General features: G+C 43.8%; 1 protein-coding gene and 1 long non-coding RNA gene across 2 annotated transcripts; both read right to left on the bottom strand.

The window, feature by feature from the left end:
• Positions 1 to 10071: 10071 nt before the first annotated feature.
• Positions 10072 to 10436, bottom strand: LOC117791760. Its single transcript, XR_004618100.1, has 2 exons — positions 10323 to 10436; positions 10072 to 10267 (listed from the first exon to the last, which is right to left on the bottom strand). It is a non-coding gene; the product is annotated as an uncharacterized LOC117791760 (long non-coding RNA).
• Positions 10437 to 14173: 3737 nt separating this feature from the next.
• LOC117791020 (kunitz-type U15-theraphotoxin-Hs1g) lies at positions 14174 to 15368 on the bottom strand. Its single transcript, XM_034630648.1, has 2 exons — positions 15051 to 15368; positions 14174 to 14501 (listed from the first exon to the last, which is right to left on the bottom strand). The coding sequence occupies exons 1-2, from the start codon at positions 15163 to 15165 to the stop codon at positions 14314 to 14316; spliced, it is 303 nt and encodes a 100-aa protein (XP_034486539.1). The 5' UTR covers positions 15166 to 15368; the 3' UTR covers positions 14174 to 14313.
• Positions 15369 to 15642: the final 274 nt, after the last annotated feature.

Here is a 15642-nt window from a genome sequence, read left to right as displayed (position 1 = left end):
GTTGTAATTGCCGCTGTTTGCCAGCCAATTTCGTTTGCCTCTGTTTTATGGCAAGTAAATATGCGTTTCAGCAAATATTTTTGCTTGTTGAGTGTTCAGCGTGTTTGTTTGCTTTTTAAGCATACTTTTATTATTTTTAATAGCCCGACAAAAGCGAATGTATTCGTTTCTTATAAATATTTTAATACTCTGAATGAGTAATTTCAGCTTGCTAAAGGGTATCTACCAAACAAGTAAGCTTAAATTAAAAAAAAATACAACTGCATTTGGAGCAACAGCGTTGTGTTGATTTATTTCTCGCGTCCTTATAGGGTATATTCTCGTCGAGCTTTCACAAGAAAGTCATTGCTACTTTGGATTTTTATTGAGTTCGTTGCTGTCAAAATGTTTGCTTTTAATTCCGGTTACTTCCAGTGTACGCCATTTTAATAACGATAACAAACTGTCAGCAGCAGTAACGCATCAGCAATTTTCAAACCGGCGGACTTAGGACTTACTCACGAAATCAATATAACACAAATTGCTTGGAGCTTACACTCCCGAAAACACACAATAAGCGCTACTAAATTTAAGCTGTGCATTTATTTATGCTGCCAGCCCCAAAGTATGCTATACTTTTAAATAAGTATCTTATTTTCAATATTAATATTAAAGCATAGTTAAATGTACAGCCATATAATGAAAAAAGTTAAATGTTAATCAGGTGTGTTCCAGAAATGTCTAGAGATTTTGAAGAGAAATGTTTTAGAAAACATGTATAACACACCTGTATGAAAAATTTTTCCATTCGTATTCGAGGCTAAGCTAAAGATTTTATCCGAGTCCTTTGTTTATAGAGACAATAATATTATAAATTTCATATTTAAAATACGATTAAATGAAAATATATGTACATACATCTTTTTGTTTTCAAACTAGTCCCTGGACGTGGACAAAGTTTTGTGTATTTTAATTTAAAGCGTTCGGAGAACTTTGAGCCAAATTAAATTGCAAATATTGATTTTCAAGTTGATGAGCTAAGTTTATTATGTTATATACAGTAAGGCATGCATATAAAGTTTAAAATTCATTAAGTGTTACTATAAAATTGCCAGCATAATAATAAATTTAATACGGGTAATATAAATATAACTAGCTACCTTTGAAAAGCAACATAAAGTTTAAGGCGAAGGCATTTTGTTTTGGGTTAGTAATTAAAGTTGAGTTTTAATAATCTATTCAAAATGTTTAAGAAAGGGATCATACTATAGCAATGGTAATGTGGATGGGACTAGTTAAAGATTATGGAATATTATCGTATTAATTAGGATAATAAAAGCAGGATAGTGCAAAATTTCGTAGCCGTAACCAACCTAACTAATATTTCATATTACTTTAATTTATTTTGAATTAAATTCCAAATGCAATAAATCTGTAAATGGCTCTTGATATTTCACCTTTAATAAGCTGGCAATTAAATTTGCATTTTCATTGGATTTAGTAAACGAATAGTTGAATGAAAATAAATGTTAGGGTAATATATCAATGCTAACGGATATATAATTTAAGTGTTTAAATTATTTATATATGTGTACGAAAAAATTTATGTGACTCGGTAATGATTTCAGTTTGATAGCAAAAAATTCATGATTGTGTGTGTGTGTGTGTGGTTGCTGTCAACCAAAGTGCGTGAGAAACGGATGTTGCAAACCGGAAATGGCAATAACGAACAACCTCATGAATTAATGCGACTTTTCACCGCTTCACCGTAATGTGATACGTAGCCATTGAATTGATATGTTATTGAGCTGCCCTTGTTTACATTTGTAATGCAATTGATTTCCTCTACCCTTTTCTCTTCACTCCTCTCTCGGTTTCCTGGTTGCCCGTTGATTAAGGATTCATAGAATAATCGCTGAATATTTCATAGATTTCAATTGAAATTCTTTTTCAAAAATGATGTTGTGATCATTGCGAATTTTCACTTATAATTCTGTGCTGGATTCCAACTGTTTGCCTGTCGCACGCTACGTCCTGGCACAAATCCTTGTTGTACCGGTTGTCAGTGGCTTTTTAATATTTCGCTGTTGACATCTCTTCGTGTGTGTTGTCCTTTCACCGTTTCCCTTCTGTTTTTCTCCCACTCAAACATACATTCACACTCTTCGCTCTTTCGTTGTCTGTGGCGTGTTTGTTGTTGAATTTCATTAAAATTTGCGCCCATTTGCCATAATTTGTATTTTTTTTTTTTTTTTTTGGTTGTCATACAAATGACAGCCACGCCCTGCCCATGCCGCCCCAAAGTTGGCGCAGTCGACGCTGAGGCCGTGCCACAGATGAGCTTGACAAGCAAATGAAAAAATATACAAAAGACTCTCGCATTTTGTGCAGCGCAATGTATGCGAGAAATAAGTAAGCTCCAAATAAGTAAAAAAAAATATTCTCAAGAGAGATTGACTAGTAGACACCACGTGATTGCTGAAAATCAAAATGCTCTGCAGTTCTGCTTACTTTACCATTCAAAGTTTTGTATATAGCTACCAAGTATGATAAGCTGCTTCAATTACTCTTATATTCAATTACAGGGTATAAAATGTGCCGCATTTAGCGTCTCTCACCACTTGACGCATCATTTGTTGCGAACCAATGAAATGCCAGACAGTGTCAGAACTGACGGCAACTCGACGACCCCGTTGCGACCACATTACACACATGGTGCATACAACCATACATATACACACACACACACACACACACACCCACACATCCCCCCACACCCACTATACACATATGAGGAAGGATATTTTATATGCGTTCGCCATGCAGTCTATTAAGCAAGTAATGCGCTTAAAGGTGGGCAGATTTATTTGCTGTGGTTAAAGTTGACACTGATTTTTCATCGATTATGGAATGTTTACTTAATAAATCATAGCACTTATTCGACAGAGCATGTGAAAGGGAGAGAGTAGCAGATGGGGCATCACTCATACGCACTGTTGACTCCGGATGCAGGCAACTTATTTATGTATGCACATATACGATAGTATGTATGACTATTTGCCATCATTAAACACTGCCAACGTTCATTTATAAGAGCTTGAGCTAATGCTAATGCATTTCGCATTAATTTCGGAAAACGACAACACGTCCTGGCAGCAAGATGCATGCGAAAATGAAAATGAATTGCTTGAAATTAGTTAAAACGCATTTGACGTTTTCTAAGTTTTGTGTTAAGTTTATACTGCCGACACGTGCGTGCTCGGGGAAGGGGTATGGATGGTAGCATTAATAGTTATACAACAACTGACATATTGATAAATGAGCGCATTTTCGAAACGCCGTTTCAGGACTTCAAAAGCAACAACAAGCAAACAAGCAGCAACAACAACTATTGGCTATTCAATGGCAAATGGCTAGACGCGGGAGACGGAGACGCGAAGCAGCAACGCTTTGCGAAAAATGACTTTAGTGCCAAGCGTAAGAATTTTCAACATTCACTGTATACACACACTCGCACACACACACGCACACACACACACTCTCAGGGGTGAGAAACAAATGCTTGCAAATATTTCTGCAGCTGTGATTCCTTTTACTTGCCTCCTACAGCTTCTATTCGCTACGCACAACAACAACAGCAACAGCAGCAGCAGCAGCAACAACAACAACAATAACATTGTGTATAGCATTTGGCAGCATGTTGTGTCTTCCTTGCTCCATCGAAAGCGCCACAATGAGTCAATTTTTTAACATTTATTTGACAGAACTTTTCATTTATTTTGCTTAGCTTAAAAAAGAAGAGAAAAAATTTAATTAAATTGAAATTAATTTGACAGGATATTGTCGGCACCGCCAGAACTATTAATAATGTGCCATATGAATGTGTGTGAGTGCGAGTGTGGGTGTGAGTGTGAGTGCATGTGAGGGCGAGTGAGAGTGTCATGGGCAAGACAAATGCGCGCGATATAAATTCTCATGTTGCGCTTTTGAAGCTGCCCATCAAAATTGCACAAAGAAAGCCAGAGGACGACCAAATAGCGAGAGATTCAGTGTAACCAACATGGCTCCTCCTGCGCTTGTGTCACTCACCCCTCTCCTATGTTAGACGAGCAGCAATAAATCATTGCATACGCTGCGACGCACAAGAGCATCAGCAGGAACAGGAGCAGAGGCAGCAGCAGCGCCACATAATTAATTAAATTTCAGCTTTAACTGCGCAGATATACACAAATAGATCACACATCCGCGAAATGTTGATGTTATTGGATTGGAGTTGCTGTTGTTGTTGTTGTTGTTGTTGAGGTTTAGACACTTGGCATTGACATACGCATTCTAAACAAATAGGCCCTATAAATTTCAGTTGGCGTTAAGAACGTGCCCAAAATACTTTGCCTACTTTCAGGCTCGGGATAATGCAAAACTTTCGTTTAGGTGTGTGCTATAAATCGCGAGCTGATTCAGTTTTTGGTGACGCCCGAGCTGGTGGCCCTTTTTGAACGCATGAATGCTGACAGCTGTGCGGCATGGAGGCATGGAGTATTGTTTGGGGCGTGGCATGTCATTTAAAGGTTGTGACCAAGAGCAAGACCGAGCACCAAATGCCACGCGGCGCAACGTGCTTAAGTCGAATAAATAACAAACATTGGCGGACAGCAACTAAATTTATGGCCAAGCACAGCAAGGGTAATTTTTAAAGTTAGAAATCAGCCAAGTGGCCAACTGAACTTAACTTTAAACTGGCCTGAATGAGCTGAAGGCTCTGACTGACTGACTGCCTGTATGACTGACTAGCTGACTGGCTGACTGGCCGACTGACATGAGCTGGAGACAATGATAGCTCAGTGACTCAAGTGGGCGGCTCGATGAGCTGTCGTCTCCATCGTGCACATCGCTGGGCATTAGGTATGCATGCCATTGCTTCATTGGATGAGGAATACGAGATGGTGGCGCTGCCAAAGATGTTAAGCAATGCGCCCAGAGACAATGAGGCAAGGACATGATCAGACGTCGAGGCGGCACGGGACGGGACGGGGCGTGGCAAGGATAAAGATGAGCAGCGATGCGTAGCGACAAATGGTAGCATCAGCCACGATAATGAAGTTAAAAATTCCATACATACAAACACAAATTGATAGACAGACGGGGAGACAGACGGGCGTGTGACAAAGACTGGATTGCAGTTGTTGCTGTTGCTGTTTCTGTTGTTGTTGTTGTTGCTGTGAGGCATTTGTCTTTGGTATTTATGAGTACGTTGTCCTTGATATGCCAATGGAATTACTAAATGTCCCTGACTTGACACTAACTCACACATATACATATATCTGCGACACTCACACACACACATATACAGACATACATACGCATCATCAGCCTTTCATTCACATTCATTCATATATAAACACGCTCGCTTCCGTTTGCCTGCTTCGGAATTGTGTTGCCTAACACTGACTGCAATATGTTTGCCTGCCACGCCCACATCAGCTCCCTTGGCAGCTGCACACGTATACCTTTTATATGTGTGCGTATAAGTTTGCTGTGGATGTGTGTATATTTTTTATCTCGTACGTGCAGCTATGTCCGTCCGATTTGAAATTTAAATATAAATAGCATGTTGATGTTATTCGATGTAGGTTTATATTTAATTTAATATCCAACTCAGTGTACGTCTCTTTATGTCTGTGTGTGTGTGTGTGTGTGTCGGTGTGTGCTTTTCCCATAACTATGTATTTTAATTTATTTGTATGCAACAAGCGACAACAAACTAACAGCATCAACCCACAAAAATGTATAAATCCACTCGACTGCTTTTGAGACTTGCCACAAGATGTGGCACTTTCATTTCAATCCCAGTTTGCAAGTGACTCTCGATGTAAGCTCTGCAAAGATGCGTGTAAGACGAGAGACAATGTATTCGTAGTTCTTGCCCCGTTGCAATATTGTGATGCCCGAAAGTATGCTGCATTTTTTACATGATGTCACTTTTGTCTCTACGTTGCGTATACGCACTGTATACGTCTGTACTTCTTACATAATCTTACATATATGTATACTACATATATATGTACATATATACAAATATATTGAATATAGAAAAACCAAAATATTAGCTTGTGGAAACATGGATTGTGAGTCATGCCGCAGCTTGAGTGGCAACAAGCGTAAGTTGGTAAGCAAGTGCAGATAACAAGTCAAGTGGCCTGTGAGCCAAAGCGCTTAGCATGTGTGTGAAGCGTGCTCGAATGTGTGTGCGTGTGTGTGTGAGTGGGTGAGTGGGTGAGTGTAGATGTCTGAGCTGTGGCACCTGGAATAACAGTACTCCAGTTTGTGCATGAAATCAAGCAGAAAGAGAAACCAATTTGTGTAAAAATACAAAGAAGAATTGAAATTGGCCAAAGGGGTGACGTCTTCGTCTTCGTCTCCGACTCCGACTTCGCACGCTTGGAATTGCTTTCCGTTGCCGTTTTTGGTGGCAGTCGAAGTCTGGCAGGACAAACTTTTTAAATCGTTGCGCACAGTCGGAGGCAATAAATTTCGGTGCAACTTTTGCCTTCTTTTCCTATTAGCTTTATGAGAAGTTGGCAAAGGAATTTTAATTCAATTCCCAAAAAAAAAAGAAGAAAATCAAACGAAAACCAAAAATCTAGTGACATAACTAAGACTCAGCCACAACGAAGCATCTTAAAATTATTTAAACGGAAAAATAGTTTTCGCTGTGTTGTGTAAACTGCAGAAGGATTCCAGAGGGGGTGTGTGTGTGTTTGTGTGTGTATGTGCGGTGCACTCAAATGCTGTACGGTTAACCGGCTTGGGCAAAAAAAATCTAACATTATTTGATCCACATAAATGAAGCTCAAAGCCATTGGGGCACACACAGCAACCAAGTGTGTGTGTGTGTGTGTGCGTGTGTGTGGGTATGTGTTTTTTTTTTTTTAATTCATTTTTTATTTACTTCTTTTTGCTAAATAACTCTAAGAACTTAACATAATAATACAAATAACGTTGGGTAACGCTGGAAGTGGAGGAGCCTATCCCTGCGGAACTGATGTTAATCACTGCGTCGCAGGGACAAAGACTACTTCTACTCCCGTCTGTTTCGCTCTCTCTCGACTTTGCGTAGCTCCTGCATGATGGTAGCCGCAAAGTTACAGGCTTCCTCCCAGACTTCGAAGCGTTCTATCATCAGCTCCACCAAGTTCTCGGGGGTTATCTCAGTTCCAGCCAGCACAGATAGTCGCTGTCTCTGACCGTTAAAACGTCCACAGTAGAACGTGACATGCGCGGCGTCTTCGCTGACTTCGTCCTCGCACCAGGTGCAGCAGGCAGAAGCCTCGTGGCCAAACCTGTGGAGATACTGCCTGAAGCATCCATGTCCACTCAGAAGCTGCGTCAGATAAAAGTTGACCCTTCCGTGTTTTCGCTTGGTCCATCGCCTGATGTTGGGTATGAGGCGGTGCGTCCAGCGGCTCTTGGACGATGCGTCCCAACGCGCCTGCCAGGTCGACAAGGTCGCATCCCTTGCCTCCAAGCGTGAACTCCTTCTCGTCTGTCCAGCTAATACTTCAGCATCTACGGATTTTTCCTCGGCGGCCAGCAAGTCGATCGGTACCATGCCAGAAATGACCAGGGCCGCATCGTCTGACACAGTTCTGAATGCACTGCATACACGCAATGCACAGAGCCGGTATGTCGCTTTTATACCTCTGGCATAGCTCTTCACCTTCATAGCGTCTGCCCAAATCGGCGCAGCATACATCGTGATGGAGCGAACGACGCTCATTAACAGCATCCGTCTCTCTTGCTTGGGTCCCCTGGTATTGAGCATAATCCTGGCCAGTGCGCGACTCGAGGTGTGCTGCTTTTCCTGCACGGATGCTAGGTGTTCCCGGAAGCTTAAGCGGGTGTCAATCATAACTCCCAGGTACCGGATGGCTCTTTTCGATATGACAACGCTGTCTCCAATTCTGATGCGAGCCGTCTCCACCCTCTTTCGGCTGCTGACGAGCACGGCCTCTGTCTTATGGGTGGCAAGTTCCAGGCCTACTGACCGGAGCCACTGCATCACCAGTGCAATTGCCGCACTACAGATGACTTCTGCCTCTCCTAGGTACTTGGCAACGACCACAAGTGCAACGTCATCCGCGTACCCGATTATTTGACAGCCAGCTGGGAGTGGCAGCCGAAGAATTCCATCATACATAGCGTTCCACAACAGGGGCCCTAACACTGATCCTTGAGGCACTCCTGCTGTGACGCTATGTGACACAGTACCGACCGTAGTTGAGTATCGCAGTTGTCTGCTACCGAAGTAGTTCATCACCAGGGTATAGAGGTACGGTGGGACGCCAAAGGATCTTAGCGCGTCCAGAATGCTTCTCCAGTCCGCCGTGTTGAATGCATTCTTGACATCCAGGGTAGCAATCAGGCAATATTGCTTGGATCCGCCTCTCCATCTGGTGCCTTCCTTTGCTTTGGAAGCAATCTCCGTCACCTTCCGGATGGCGTCAATAGTTGAGAATGACCTCCTGAAGCCGTATTGATGGGGGATAGCCTCCGCTGCTACTGATTGCTATCTCAAGTCTCGAGCAGATAAGTCGCTCTAGCAGCTTCCCCATTGCATCGATCAGGCAGATCGGTCTGTACGATGACGCTTCCCCTGTCGGCTTGCCGGGCTTCGGAATCAGCACCAACTTCTGGATTTTCCATCTATCCGGAAAGATGCCTTCGCGTAGACATTGCGTATACACCTTCGCAAACAAGTCTGGTCGCAGCGAGATGGCAAGCCTCACGGCGCGGTTCGGTACGGCGTCTGGACCAGGAGCTTTCCCAGGCTTCATTCTCCGGGCGGCTGCGAGAACTTCTTCAGCGGTTACAGCCTCAACCTCAAAAGGTGCCACTGGGTCGACGCTACTGTGCTCAAGACTGTTCTCTCGAAACGGGAAGAGTTTCTCTACAATCGCTCTAAGTTGTGCGGGGTCGCTCGGAGATTCCTGTCTATTGGCGTAAATTCGTTTGACGACCATCTTGTACGCCTTACCCCAGGGGTCGTGTTCCGCCGAGTCACACAGTTTAAGGAAACACTCTCTCTTGCTTATACGAATTGCATTATTTAAAGCCCTCCTAGCTTCTCTAAATCGCAATTGAAGTGATTGCCAGTTTACGTCGTTCCTTCTTCTCGCGCGCTGGTATTGTCGTCTCAATGAAAGGCATCTCCTGCGTGCTTCGGCAATCTCGTCATTCCACCAGTAGGCTGGCCTGTGATGCCTCTTATATGGCCTACTTTTCACCATACTGGCGTCACATGCATGTATGAGGAGCTGTGACAGCTGCTCTGACATATGTTCTGCTGTGCCGGAAAAGCAACATTGCTCATCATACCAGCAAGGTATGACAGTTGAGTGTGTCCTCCTTGTATGACAAGTCCCTCGGCGCTGGACTCCTGTCTCGCCTACTCGACACTCAATGGAAAACAAGATCGCTTCGTGGTCACTCGCTGTGTAATGATCTCCAACTCGCCAGTTTGATGTGGAAAACAGGCAACTGCTGACAAAGGTAAGGTCGATGATTGACCCTGCTCCGGCGCGGCTGAAGGTGTGTCTACAACCATGATTTAATAGGGCTAAATCAAGAGTCGCGAATGCTTCGAGTAGACATCGTCCTCTAGCATTAGTGAGAGTACTTCCCCACTCTAAGGCCCACGCGTTAAAGTCTCCCGCAATGATGACCGGGCTGTGGTTCTGGGCATAAATCGCAATCTCGTCCAACACATAGCTGAAATCCTCAAAGCTGAGACTCGGGGGGAGGTAGCAGCTATAAATCCAATGCTCACCAAGCCTTGCTCTAACAAAGTGAGTTGCTCTCGAAACCGATTCGAGCTGCAGGGCAGGCTCACCATTCTTCCAGATTGCCGCCTTTCCTGAAGTGCTCCATATCCAATTTCCACCGGGGTTACATCTATAAGGCTCGCTGATGAGAGCCACATCTACGTCTAGTTCGTGCACGGTCTGCGTGAGAAGATCCTGGGCTGCCTCACAATGATTGAGATTCAGCTGCAGGAATCTAGTCATGACTGGTGTGCACTTTTCCTCCTTTGTCTGCTGCAGCAGGGCATCGCTGGCTTCCGGCTATGTGGCTTGAGTGCATACCATTTGCAGCGCAGAGAAAACACTTTGCCTGGTTCGTGCACTCACGCGCCTTATGTCCACAGTCGCCACATTTTTTTTCCTTTTGTCAAGTGCGGTTGTGTTTTCCCTCGTCGCATCGTTTGTGAACTGGAATCCGCGCGCCACACCTGTAAGCAACCAGGAATCTGCTCAGTGGAGTGTCGTTGTGGCACAGGTACTCACTGTGGTTGTAGTTTGATCCCGCCGACGTCTCACCAGGCTTCGGTGGCCTATAATTGTTTGCAGCACACGTAGGAGGAGGGGGCGATCGCATTTTTGGCGCCTTCCCAACAGCAATTGTGTTGGTAATTGCAAAACAAAACTTTAAAGTTTGTTTGTTTGCTTCTGCTACGGCTGGTCAGCTGATCGCAGAGTTGGTTGCCGGACCCCGCTGCTCTCTCTTGGGGCTGCCAGACTGCTAGTGATCGCAGAAACGGCAACACTCCTTGAGCGTAGTTGCCGGACACCTGCGACTCCAATTGGTGTTGCCAGACCGCTCAGGATCGTCCAAACGGTTATAAGGAGCGCCAATTTTAAAATTGCACTGATTAATACGATTTTAAAATTCATAACCGTGGGGAAGATTATACTGTATTCGATCTACTAATCTCTAGCGCAAAAAAAAGAGATAAGGTCACGGAACCGGCCAGATTCCAACCCTTCCGCCCAGGCGGTGCTCATAGCAAGGGCCCTGGATACCGAATCAGGGCGGTATAACCCCACCGGTTAAAAGCCGAGAGAAATCTTTGGCCACCGAGGGATTGCCTAGAGATTCTGTAGATCTTTTCTGTAGAATTTTCTGTCGCATAATGGAGGACTCGGCGCAAGCGTTTCAACGACGTCCGTTGGTGCAGCGTACTCCAGAAGCCCACCAGAAGCAGCAAGCTCCGCTGACGCAGTCACCCATACATGAGGATGTGGAAACTGGAAAGAGCACGGAGTTCCAGAGAACATTAATGTCAATGGGAACTGGACTCTATGGTCTCTCAGCGCTCTTTGGTGGCCAACGCCACATAAACACGTTGATGAAAGAGGAGCTGGCGAAAGTCATTGAGCTCTACAGGCTGCTAACAAGCCAGTACCCGCCATCCCTTGTTACGGCCGAAGTGCAAACTACGCCATCACTAGCGCAGCGGTATAGAGCACCTGTGGGAAAGAATTTCGAAGTACTGGATAGTGCAGACACACCTAAAAGATCCAGAGATTCTCTGTCAGAGCCACGAAAAACGCCTTCGAAAAAAGCTAGGCGTCAGGCGCATTTACCGAAGGAGACGACAACAACGGTCTCGCACAACGCAGCAACTCAGCAAGCGGAGAACTGGACAGTGGTACAAAGTCGTCAGCCAAATAGCAAGCGTGCTAAATCGGTGCAGCAGCCCAAGAATAAGCGGCAGATTAAACCTCGCCCAGACGCTATTCTAATTGAGGCTAAAGGAGACACATCGTATAGCGATATCCTGAAAATGGTCACACGGAGCCAGAACGAGAAGCTGCAATCCGTTGGCGAGTGTGTTCAAAAAGTGAGGCGAACTGCAAAAGGCGACTTGCTCCTGGAGCTGAAAAGTTCATCGTCTGAAAACTTGGGTCAGCTCAGAGATGACATTGGACAAGCACTTGGAGGCAACCTAGAGACACGTGCTCTTACACAGGAAGTGTCGATTGAGGTGAGACACCTAGACGAGATGACCTCGGTAGATGACCTCATATCTGCGTTCAAGTCCCAGCTTGATGTCGATCTTGGCGCCAAGTCCATAAAAAGGCTACGCCCAGGTTTCGGTGGAACCCAGAGCGCGATCATGAGCTTGCCTCAAGCTGCAGCTGAAAAAGTTCTTCAGGTTGGGAAAGTCAAGATTGCGTGGTCAGTGTGCAGGATAGTGTCACGAAACGTGCCAACTAGGTGTTACCGCTGTCTTGAGATTGGCCATATTGCAGCTAGGTGTCAGTCACCAACCGATAGAAGTGGCTGGTGTCTTAAATGTGTGGGTATGTGTGGATATGTGTGTGTGTGCAAGGTCGCATGGCCACTCAACGTGAGCGACTGTGACTGCGGCTTTGGTTGAGTGTGCGCCGCAGTGGAAATGCACCCGAATAAACACAAAATTTATATGAACACTGGGCGTTGGGCTAAAGGAATGCACTTCATACCCTCCTGCATCCCCCCTTAAATCACACACACGTTCAGCCTTTCAGTGAATCGTTGCACGTGTGTGGCAACAAAAGCAATTTTGTCGTTTTATGCAATCCTTTGGAGTAAAACGGAGTGCATGGTTTTAACACGACCTAAGGCACATTTCCGCAATCGTGCAGTGGAAAGCCACACATTGACCAACTATAAGATATCCTATTTGAAAAGATCCGGTATTCACTAACAGCAGCAACATATATTTATTAAAAACATTTTCATTTTTCATTTAAACAAATCTATTTGCATAGGACACTTTTGAGCGCTTTGTCAAAGGTCACTGGGGAAACTGGAATATTGCCTATAGCAAAATTAATTTTGGCAGCGCACCGGCACACACACACACAGACACAAAGACACCCACACTAGGCGCCTCACCAACATGAAAACTTTTTTGATTGACCAAAAGAACGTCGTCATTTTTATAGAGTGCAGCCTCGGATGACGTTCGCCGCAGAGCAACACTAAGAGCTTTTCACAAATGTTTTCCCCCCGCTGGTTGACCTTTGACATATCAAAGTGATGGCACGCACACAGACACGTTTAGGCCGTTGACTTGCCGAACTTTCTTTGCAAATGATGCCCACAACTGTGCTTATCTGATTTACTGTCTTTCTTTTTGCCCTCCTCCTCTCTCTATCTGATTGTCTCCCTGTCTCCCTGTTCTTTCATTCTGTTTTCGCGCTGGGCACATAAAAACTCAATTGAGTCGTTAAATGTAAAAATTGTGATAAATAATCAAATTACACGCATTTGTTGCTTGCAAAGATTTTTTGCTTTCAAATTTCATGGCACAGATTTTTCAACGTATTTTGTGGCATTTCATTTCCTTCGCTTTCCTCTCGCCGCCTGCTGACGAGGAGAATTATTTATGACCAGGCGTCGATTATGGTAAGGCTATTATGAGGCCTGTCAGACTTTCAGATAATAATATAGAGTGAATCTAGTGAATTGCATTTTGAATTATTACGCATACGCCGTGAGTCCGCTAACCACTTTTCATACAACATATAGTACAACTTTATGCGTTTTAAATTTCCAATTAGACCAAACTAATTTCATGCAAACTGCCAAATTGCTGAAACTTTCGGCTGCCAATCAAAATTTCGCCGTGCGAATCTCTTTTGTGCGTAGCAGGTGCAATTGAAGTCTACATGAATTTCTGTATGTGTGCGTTTCTTTTATATGCGGCCACTTTTGGTGCTTCGATTGTTTGTGTTTTTGCTGTCATTTAAACAGATTAATGTGCTGCCGTCAACGGCGTGTCTTGTCGTTGTCGTTATGCTATTGATTGACAGTTGTAGGAGTACCGCCCTCTCACTTAAGCCTCACAAGGGAAGTAACTTTTGTTGGGGCGTGGCAAATATTATTTCACTTTCTTAGGGTATAACTATTTTAATTAGCCGTAAAATGATCAGTGCACGAAATGGCCAACAGGCATCGACAAACAGACAGGCCTTTGATGTGTCCCTGACATTCGCTTCGACACGTTCCGCCTGCTTTCATCCAGCATTGTCTTGGAGTGCGTCAGCGCTAAAAGCCCACACGAGTTCTAGAGCTAAGAGTCAGCCTTAATATCGGCATCGACATCGACATCGACAGCGGCATCAAAATCAAAGTCAACTGGCCGTTGGCGACACTGTCATGGGCCATGTCATCGCGTTATTTGATACAGTTTGCTGACAGTTTGCACATTTTTCGGACCAGGCCAAATGCTGCATGCTCGACAATTGCTGTTGTTGTCGCTAATGTTGTTGCTGTACTGTACTGACAGCTTACAACACTCGACTGCCTGTCTGTTTATTTTGGGCGGCATTTAGCGATTGTTGATTTGATCAAAGGTGAGAAGCACTTGGTTTGCCATGTGGCATCTATTTGTTCTCAGTACTTAGACTATACTTGTACATACAAACTTATCAACTAAGTGGATGCGAATCTCTCTGAAACTATGGAACTGTGCAACTGAATGTGTGAATGCGCTGATGTGAAAATTCATTGGTCGCCACAGCGTGCTTCACAGCTGTCCTGCGTACAGAAGCGATTCCGATTCCCATTGCATCCTCTGTAGGTGAAGGGACGACAGACTCCCTTGTCGTAGTACCAACGGGTGAGGGCCTTGGTCTGGTCCTTCCTGTTGCAGTAGTTGCCCTCATTGCGGCCCACATAGCAATTGACGTTGTCTGCAAATGGAACAAACGTTCATTCATCGTGCTGTATAATTGAGCAATTAATTGGTTAATCGATTCCTAGAAGTGCCCATAAATATGGCATTATTTGTGCGCTTCAATGGCTCCTGACTCATTGAGTGCCCTCATTTGTTGCAATTAAAATTGAATAAGCGCATTACGCATACAATTTTGACATAATATTTTCAGAACTCAAAAACCTCATATGAAAATATTTCTATAGAAACATGGCAGCAATTTTTGCGGCTGGCAGCAATTTTTGGCAGTGGTTAGGTAAATTTTGACTGAAGCGCTTTTGGCCAAATGTTTGTTGAGAACATCAAGTCAGCACTATGGATATTTTTAAATGAATGCATTCACAATCAGGTACATAAACCTGTCTTTGCCATGTCAAACGCAAGCTTTTCATATTTATTTAAATGAATTCATTAAATCCATTTCAATTTTAATTTTTGTCTGCAATTTTAGATCAAAGCACATTCCGCCCCATTTAAATAAAATAATTGCTGGTTTTTCTATAATTTGTCGATATTAATTGCTTACTTAGTTCCTTGCATGCTGCGTCTCCAGATGCGGCAACAGTCTGAGTCATAAGCATGACAGACATAAGGCAGACAATTGCCAGAGAGAGAATTTTCACATTTATTGGAAATTTCATGTTTTTTCACGAGCAACTCAAAATGCGAAAAACGAACCGAAGAGAAACAACTTTGTCAGCGGCTGTTTCAATAGTTTTCTATGCGTTTATTTTAAGTAATTTGCACTACTTTAAGAAAAAATCGCGACGTGGGCCAACGAACCGAACGAACTGAACGCAGTCAGGGGCGGACTTTCAGTTTATATACGAAATGCCGGAAATTGTGTCGAGATTTTGCCCCGAACTCGACACGAGCTGTCGTCTGTTCCCATTTTCGAGATAAGTTTTTTTTTTTGGCTCTAGCTTTCTTTGTTGTTGCTACGAAAATTCGAAAATATTTCGAGAATTGTCCACTTGTCCATCCGTTCATTCATCCATCTATCCATCCGTCCATCAATCAGTCCATCCATTCATGATTTCTGTCCATCAAATGCTAAGTAGGGGCGGCTATTTTCGGTCCACAAATATTTTGGGCTGCCCAGCAATTGCACTTAGTGT

The sequence above is a fragment of the Drosophila innubila genome, assembly GCF_004354385.1.
Source record: "Drosophila innubila isolate TH190305 chromosome 3R unlocalized genomic scaffold, UK_Dinn_1.0 2_E_3R, whole genome shotgun sequence".
Lineage (NCBI taxonomy): Eukaryota > Metazoa > Arthropoda > Insecta > Diptera > Drosophilidae > Drosophila > Drosophila innubila.
Note: the sequence above shows the minus strand (reverse complement) of the source record. Positions and strands in the feature narration are given on the sequence as shown.

Coding starts and splice junctions, on each gene's coding strand:
- LOC117791020 (XM_034630648.1), bottom strand. CDS start 15,165: ATGAAATTTCCAATAAATGTGAAAATTCTCTCTCTGGCAATTGTCTGC. Junction 14,502..15,050: donor CGCAGCATGCAAGGAACTAA/GTAAGCAATTAA, acceptor TTCCATTTGCAG/ACAACGTCAATTGCTATGTG.